Source organism: Branchiostoma floridae, chromosome 1 (assembly GCF_000003815.2).
Source record: "Branchiostoma floridae strain S238N-H82 chromosome 1, Bfl_VNyyK, whole genome shotgun sequence".
NCBI classification, from domain to species: Eukaryota; Metazoa; Chordata; class Leptocardii; order Amphioxiformes; family Branchiostomatidae; genus Branchiostoma; species Branchiostoma floridae.
The window spans coordinates 6300395-6308766 of record NC_049979.1 but is presented as its reverse complement, the minus strand read 5'-3'; the positions used below and the strand labels follow the sequence as shown (position 1 = coordinate 6308766).

The following is an 8372-nucleotide window of genomic DNA, read 5'->3' as shown; positions in this document are numbered from 1 at the left end:
TTTTACGAGACAAAATATAACATCGATGTTAAACATGTTAGACTTTGAGTAGTTTGGGTATAGCTTTCTTAATATGTTTGTGCCATGCCGATACTATCTTTGTGACGCCAAGAATTGAAAAATGGTGATGAGAATTTTGAGGTAGCCTTTAGGCAGTGTGAGCATGTCAGTGTAAAAGAAAATGCATAAGAACTTAGTATTGATTCTGTTAAGAATATCTTAGCTTTCTAATGAGAAATTTCTCTTGCGATTTTTCTGAATATTAGGGACTTCCAATGCACTTATCACTTGTGTAAGTAATATGATTCAGCATATGAATGTAAGAAAATTGCAAACCACTCTGTGTCTCTATGTAATATTTTACAGATTGACATTTTCATTAAAATAATCACTCTACACAGCAGGACTTGTCTGGCAGCCTTTTCTCACAGGAAATTTGCCTAAGATGTAAACTGTTGTTGAGTTAGAGCCATACATGTATGCTCAGTGGTGCATAAATCTGGTTGTTATGAGGCCTCAGACTTCTATGTATCTCTCTCACTCTCATGGCAGGGCATTGTCACTCTCTCTGAGGAACCCCTCCCTTCAACTACTCCAGACTCTTCTGCATCTTGCAGTCTGTGGCCAGGTGTTTCTGCAAGTTGTCTCTTCACCTGGTATCACCATGTATCATTGCAAACAAAATTCTACTTTGTGTCATTGAAAATTTTTGTTTTTTGCATCAGAAAAGACAGACAGACTCTGAACCTTTAGAAGAGTGCCCATTTATTACCCAGCATGTGTGTATCATGATTAATGTCTTGCAACTTGCGATGGCTTCACCATTATAGGTATGCCTATCAAGTCATTCCTAGCTGCTGTCACAACAACTGTATGTACACTCTAATCTGTCCCTTTTGTCTAACGGCCATCAAAGTTGTATTTTAATTATTACAAAACCATGTTAACATGTTCATATCCAACCATGAAAATATCATAAACAGAGGCACCATCAAAATATACATAAGTTTGAAACATGACCCTGCAACAATACAAAATTACAAGTGGCGAAGTTTTTTGTTACATCTGGCCCATTAGGAGTTCTTAAAACCAAGACCACAAAACTTCCTTATGAAGGAATCTAAATGTACTAAAATTCTAGATTAAAAGTAGAATTCATTTCACTTTACATTATAACATTGCAACAATTTGGCAGTTCAAACGCTTAAAAACAATAAATAATACAAAAGTACAAAACATAAAATCTTGCAATCAACATAATCACAGTAATGTACATTTTTTACAAAAGGAAAATTTCTAAGCATTGCAGAATAATCTAGACAACTTTACACCATTAGATGGTCAATGCACTTAGTTACCCAGAAAGCTTGTTTTCACTGATAGTTACCATCTACATGCATACATGGATGTTCTTCTTAACTCTAGTAGCAAAGATCATCTAACCTGCTAACTTGCACTGTAAGCAACTGCTCTTACTGCCTGTGTTTTGATTTTTTCCAAACCAGCGTTCCTTTTCATTATAATACTTCTTCTCTTCTGTTTCAGCCAACATCTCTTCAAAGCTGCACCAACAGTGGGCACTTCAGACTTCATGACCAATTTGCATGTCGGTTGTGGCTCTTCTTGTTATAATTTTTGTGCCTCCATGATCCCTAAACAGTTGTTTCAGTGGCACTCACAATGTTTGTTGTTCTTTCAAGTATTTTTGTGAGAGACCATGTTGTGTGAGAGTTATATCCTGTTGCAACAGGCTGAATGCGCATTAGACTTATTCCCGGGGATGATGTTGATGTGACATACTGGAACAATAAAACCTGAGTCATTTGAGTAGTACACAAGTGCCACCTATCAAGTCTTGTGAGAACCACCATAGTGACTTCCTACTACCTTACGCTTAGTCTGTCTGTTGAACTGCATTTTCCAATGGCCATCTCCTCCTTTTAACTTACCCTCACATCTCTTTATGACTAACATGTATCCACAATACTGGAAGAGCATTTTTACATGGCTGGATTGACATTAATAAACAGGTGAGCTAACTACCAGATGGCAGGCCAGGGTATTTACCGTAGCACCATCATTTTTTACAGTCACATCCATAGCAATGACTTGCTGTACGATACCTTTGCATTTGCACTTATTTCTCCATATACAAACTTTCACACCAGTTATACACATAACCTTGCTAGGGAGGGGATTCATGCATGAGCATCTAGAAGCAGGAATATTTCGTAGTTTACACATACATGCTACAATGTCCAGAGCCAACAATCATCCTCACTGTGAAGACTTGAATTATTACACCATGGTTATACATGAGCATTTGTTTCCTCCAGAGTTAGAAAAGAGCATGGCAGTCAACACGTTTCTCGCCTCCATCTAAATTGATGTCTTTCTATATTTAACAAAAGACCAAACTAAGTACCTGCACTGTAAATGGAATGACTTGTTACCAGAAACATTGTGACAGGCTATTGGAGTGACTCACTCTCAGTGCAGGGGTGTATAAAATTTAGAGTTGGTCTCTAACACAGAAGACGAAGATGTGCAGCCATCCACGTCTTGACTTTGCCTAGCCTCTAGCTACTTTATAAAGAGGTTACAACATTTGTCTACATATTTCTAGTTCATAGCAACCGTCTGCTTTCTCTGCATCTCAAGAAGCTCATCACAGGACCAAACTTTGATATACCCATTAATACAACTTGCAATAGCTGTGTTTCTTTCCGAAGTTTTACACAACTGAGTCCAATTTGCACATAGTTAATCAAGGCATCTGGAACAGCCTTAGCATCAGCTGAGACCTTGCAAAAGGAACTATCTACTCTAACCAAATTTGGACTAATCAAGAAGACATTTGAATTCTTCAATTTGTGCAGATACTTCTAGTATTTGTTGCTAGTGCTGATCACCTGACCCGAATCAACTGAAATGAGTTTCAATCTTCCACATTTCAACAGCACCTGTGTTTGCATTTTCCACATTTCAATAGCAATTGTGGTTGCAGGCTGCAGAATACCTTCCTCCAGTATCCTGTGAAAAAGTTTGTGGTGCTTGCTCTTGCTACATCTGATACTTAATGCAAACACAGCTGTCTCCTACAACTTCAGTCTTCCCATAGCAGTTAATATGAGTCAGGTCCTGAGAAAGTTCTGACTGTGGTGGAGCTCTTCCAAATGGCTTCTCAGGGTGCAGGGTTGGAAGGTGTGGTGGCAGGCAGGTCTCATGTTGGAACCATCATGTCTTGTGATGGACACAACACTGCAAAAAACACACAAACCAAGTCAGTATCTCAGAAGTACATTATACATTATCATCAGGCTGAATCCTTGGAACAGTATTCGTGCAAAACAATTAGATTTGTGGATTTGGACAATCTATAACCACTGTTCTTTTAACTTGGTTCATCAATGTTTACTCTTTGATATCTTTGTATTGTGATAGAAATTTCTTTGGATGATATTTGCATGCATCTTCACTTGATAAAGAAGGCAAAAATAATCTTGGATAATTATGTCACACTTCCAGCCGTATCATGAGTTAGTTGTCCTTGGAAACTATAACAATTGTCGTCTTATCAGTTAACAAAGGGAACTATGTTTTTTTCTTAATGTGTACAGATCATCTTCTCCAAGACTAGAACAACGTTTTTAAGAAATTGTCAACATATGCAGAGTGCATGTCGATCATGTGTTGTGATTTCTTGCATGAAAACAAACTGTTGTATCATTGTAGGTTTTGTTTCCAATTGGTTTCTTCTTTCCGGTGAGACAGGACACTTGACAAAACAGCTACAGTACATGTGCATGTTAACTATTTTATTATAGAGTGCACGGCAAGCTTGATGTGCTTTATCCAATTAAACGGGGTCTCACTGTCAAGCTGAGGTCCTGGAGAGAGCAATAAGCAGGAAACAGGGAAGCTTTCTTTGTGATGAAAACATTTAAAAAGCTGGCTACTATAAGCCAGGGATATAAGGGGTGCATCAGCTTTGTGATTTCTCCAGTCTCAGTCCCAACAATGAAACCCTGAGACAACGACACACGGCCTCTTGCAACAAGATGATTAGACGTGCAAAGCTATTGACTAACCAGAACAACATTGTGCAGTTACTCAATAAAGGTTTACTACAGCAATGGCTCTCTAACACAACCTCCAGCCTGCTTCCCCCAGCCTCAACAATTAGTTATGATTATTGATTAATATCCCATCATTTATTATCAGTAAATAGACATGCAGAAGGAATTTCCACACTTGAATCAGGTGAGGGATTATCTGTAAGATTAGTGACTTTGTGATTTGAGGTTGGTGCTATTATAGGGAAGGTATTTTATCATAAATCATCGTAGTAGTCTACAAGGCACTCACATGTTGCTGATTGTTACTTAGTTTTCCATCAGAAGAGGGCTGAAGGCATGGTGTAAATAAGATGGAAATAGGTCAGTCAGGCACCTGCCAAAAGAGGCTGGTGGTAGCCTAATAAGGCAAATGTTTTGCCACATAAGGCAAGCTGTTTGACAAATAAGGCAAAGTTTTGCCAAACAAGGCAAGTCTTGCCATATATGGCAGGCCTGCCAAAAAAGGCAAACGATTACCAAATAAGGCAACAGAGGGGTCAAATGAGGTAAGTGCTGCCAAATGGGTTGGAATGGGTTGCCAAATTAGGCAATAGGTAGACTTCAGGTAAAACCTATGCAAACCCCAGAGATGGTCCCCTGTGCATGCAAGCTGGGTTTTAAGAGCAAGAATATTCCATCAGAGCAGGAGAGGGAGGATGTTGTTAGTTCAGGCAGGGAAGTAGACTAGAGGTGGTCTGGGTTAAAGCAGAGGGGATGGGCAGAGGATATAAAACTACCATCATGGGGACTTTCAGTGTCACTATGGATGCATCTTATTTTTTTCTATATTAAGTTAAGAAAGCACAATAGTGAGTTAATTGGTATGTTAAAAACCAGGTTTAATTCTAAAATTTCTTTGAAGAACCATTTTAGAATTACAAGAGTTAGAATCAATTAAACTTGAGGTTTTTCTTTTTCTTCTTCTTATGACCATGTAAAAATACTGGACACTTTTTTGTGGCTTTTGATCTCTCAAATAATACACTTTGAATACAAAACAGGAAAGCATCAAATTGAAATTTCACTGTGTGACAAAAATCAGGTCCATGAGAAACTAGATCAAACACCAGTGGCAGCTCTATACCCCTGCACCAACCTGCCCCTGTTAGATGGCCTGGGATGATGTTAGAGGTTAGAACTTAACAGAATGAGTACAGCGTCATCAAGTTTGGTTAAAGTGGCAAACATTACATTGTAACTATCTGAATCAGAAGAGCCTGTGCTTATAATTCTGTCACTTGACAGAATTTCCCTGCGCATGAGGTGCAAATGGTTTGGCAATTTCATCATCCTGTCAATACAAATGTGTTATGGTGATATGGTATGGAAAGAAATAAAAAAATGTCAGAATGTGAGCATAGATTTGCGATGAAAGATGAGACGACTATATATGACAAATTTGGACCTAGCCAAAATCTTGGTCTGAACATCATAGGGTTTGTACAATCAGCTCTTAATACATTCCTGTTAATCAAACATCAAGCTTTTCTTGTAATATAAGGCTACAACATTAAAGAACTTTCCTATAAGCAGAGTGATTCTGCCATGTACATCACTTTTAAATTTCATAACTCATCAATCTCAAGGAATTTGAAGACTGCACAAAATCATCATTTTCCATGATTGTGCAAACCCTGACAGTGTTTTTACCTAAGTTTGGACTGGCAAATGAATTCACATGACCAATGACATCATAGGTGACATATGATGTGTCAGTTGATCCATGCGGTGCTAGTGATTGAGTAGTTTAGTGAGTGAATGAATGAATGAAGCATAAAATGGTACTTTTATTCAAAACTTGCTAATCAGCCACAAATGCAAAAAGCAAATTATCAATTCACGATGCAATAATAAACAATAAATGGTATGCAAATATAACAATTCAAAATTGAGAAATATTACAAATCTTAATCAAACCAATGCAAGCATTACAAGATTTTACAAAAATGCAAGATGCAATGTGCATACAAATCAAATTCATGCAATATAGCATAAAACATCATGACATTTAATGCAAGAAATAAAAAGATATTCTAAACCCTGCTGTACTTTGTAGCATGATGCAATAACAATAAACTTCATGCATATCAAAAAGCAAGCGTGGAGTCCACTAAATACAGGAGAAGATATGGACAACTCACCCTTGAGAATGTAGTCAGTTAACAAACTGGGGACCTTGTCACTGTCTTCAGACATGGCTACCAGTACTGGAGGAGACAAGGTCTATGTTAGTACTCTACAGCTGTTATAGTTGCGCATCATGGGAATGTTTTCTTTGTTTAACCATTTATAAATGTCACTTTAGAAACAAGGGTCTATTCTATATCACATCAAGAATGTGACCTATATATTTCTGTCATGTCCGTTATGTGTATATTGATGTATTTTTATGTGGAGGACCACAGGAAGAATAACAACATTGTTAAGCTAAATGTGGATCCAAATAAAGTCAAGTCAAGACTGCAAGATGACTATCTACACATCATGTGTACAATTCTCTACATCACATGACATGACAAATACATCATATGTTACCATCACTAGGAGAACAGCCTGACCAAAGTGTTGATGCATCAGTTCTATCTATAATCCCAAGGTGAGACAATTTGCTTCACTTACTTTTAGTAAGTATTTGAAGATCCTCCGCTGTCATGGGGGAGTTTTTCTTCTCGTATGGAATAACTGTGTACAGAAACTGCAACAAACAAAGAAAAGATACTGTCGTCAAGCTTCGTCAGACGAACAACACTTTGAAGTTAGCATTTACAGAAGCTACATGTAATATTGCCAACATATTGTGCTTATGGCTACTGAGCATGAGGAAAAATTATTGCATTAGATTTCTCTTCTTAACATACTGGATCATTCTTTATTATTTTACTATGTATATCTATAGGTTTAATAAACTCTACTGACAAATGTATTTTGGGTTACCAATATCAAATCATTGTTTTAGGCCTTCAAAATGCTTGCTTTACAATGTTAACAAGACAAGTGCTGTATGTCATTCACTCTACAGTTTCCAAAGGCAACTTTGACACATTCACATGTACGGCATATAGAAGGAATAACAAAGTGCATTGTTGATAATGTAAACAGGCAGCTTTCCCTATGTTTAGCCATTATCCTGTCAACTCCACACAGTGGCTGTAAAAAGAAAGCTGCAACAAGACAGCATCACCTAGCAAGCAGAAGAAAAAGTGCAACAGGAACAAAATAATATAGAAGCTACTGCATGTTCTACTACAATGTAATTGCACATCACATACACACTACTATAGTCAGTTAAGAGGAGACTCCAACCACTTTTGTTGCTTAAAACACCAGTTACTAAAAGACAGGTAACAGATATCAATCCTTGACGCAGTTTTCCACAGCAAGATTGGAAAAACCTGCTCCCCCTGGATGTAAATCTACATGTACAAGAAAAAAGCTTGAAATCAGGAAGAAGAGAGCTGTAGACAGAAGAACCAAATGCAGTGTTAACTGTTGCGCCCACCACCGAGTTTCTACATCAGGGATGCCTCCAGGCTTAGAAAGTCTTTAGAAGTCCCTGTCACGTAGCACGTAAATCAATTTGTGGATGGGTCTGTGAGCGAAAATGTCTTGATCAACACATGATTTCTAGAGATCAGCTGATGTTTGCAGGTCCCAGAACCCGCCCAAGGTGATGGGAAATGTTCTAAAATGTGCCAAAATCTCTGGTGATTTTGAATTTGGTTACCTTCTGGTGGCCAACACATACATGTACAGCCATGCTTGTGGACTGTGTGACAGGGTTAGGGGATGAATCTTTGTGGATGGAGAACTGGTGTTCAAGTTTTACTGGAAAAATTTTGTCCAATTTCACTTTCCAACACAAGTTGGATGGCTCATTTTTAGCCTGGAGATTGCCCTCCCCAGATTAGCAAGCCTGAGGTATGGGCTCTGGAGACATCCCTGTAACATGGGACTGAAGGTGATACCTACAGGTGAGTGTGCAGCGAATTCTCGCACTGACATTTCAGGCTGGAAACAGAAAATAGAAATTTTAGTGCAACCATGACATGTATCACTTATTTTATTACATTCAAATAGAATGGGAATAGAACAGAAGTGATGATTATATGAATAGTTATGTAGTCAAGAAGAAAAGTAAGACATTTGAAATTTTGTACCATTAAAACCTCCTTATGATTTTAAAAACGTTCACTCCAAAATGAGTGATATCATCATGTTTGAAAATCATATCATAGTCATGTCCTACCAAACATA

General features: G+C 37.8%; 1 protein-coding gene across 10 annotated transcripts in view; it reads right to left on the bottom strand.

Annotated features, from left to right (window-relative positions):
- Nucleotides 1-746: 746 nt before the first annotated feature.
- LOC118416451 (fasciculation and elongation protein zeta-2-like) overlaps nucleotides 747-8372 on the bottom strand; it is a 48528-nt gene continuing 40902 nt past the window's right edge. For 7 of the 10 annotated variants that reach the window (XM_035821619.1, XM_035821557.1, XM_035821587.1 and 4 more), the window contains 4 exons: nucleotides 8088-8126; nucleotides 6738-6813; nucleotides 6260-6325; nucleotides 747-3261 (listed from right to left, as the gene is read on the bottom strand). In XM_035821619.1, the coding sequence (XP_035677512.1) occupies nucleotides 3224-3261; nucleotides 6260-6325; nucleotides 6738-6813; nucleotides 8088-8126 (219 nt within the window). In that variant the 3' untranslated portion in view covers nucleotides 747-3223. Of the gene's footprint in view, nucleotides 3262-4368; nucleotides 4408-6259; nucleotides 6326-6737; nucleotides 6814-8087; nucleotides 8127-8372 lie in introns of all 10 variants that reach the window. The other 3 variants (XM_035821572.1, XM_035821595.1, XM_035821580.1) reach the window with 3 other exon arrangements.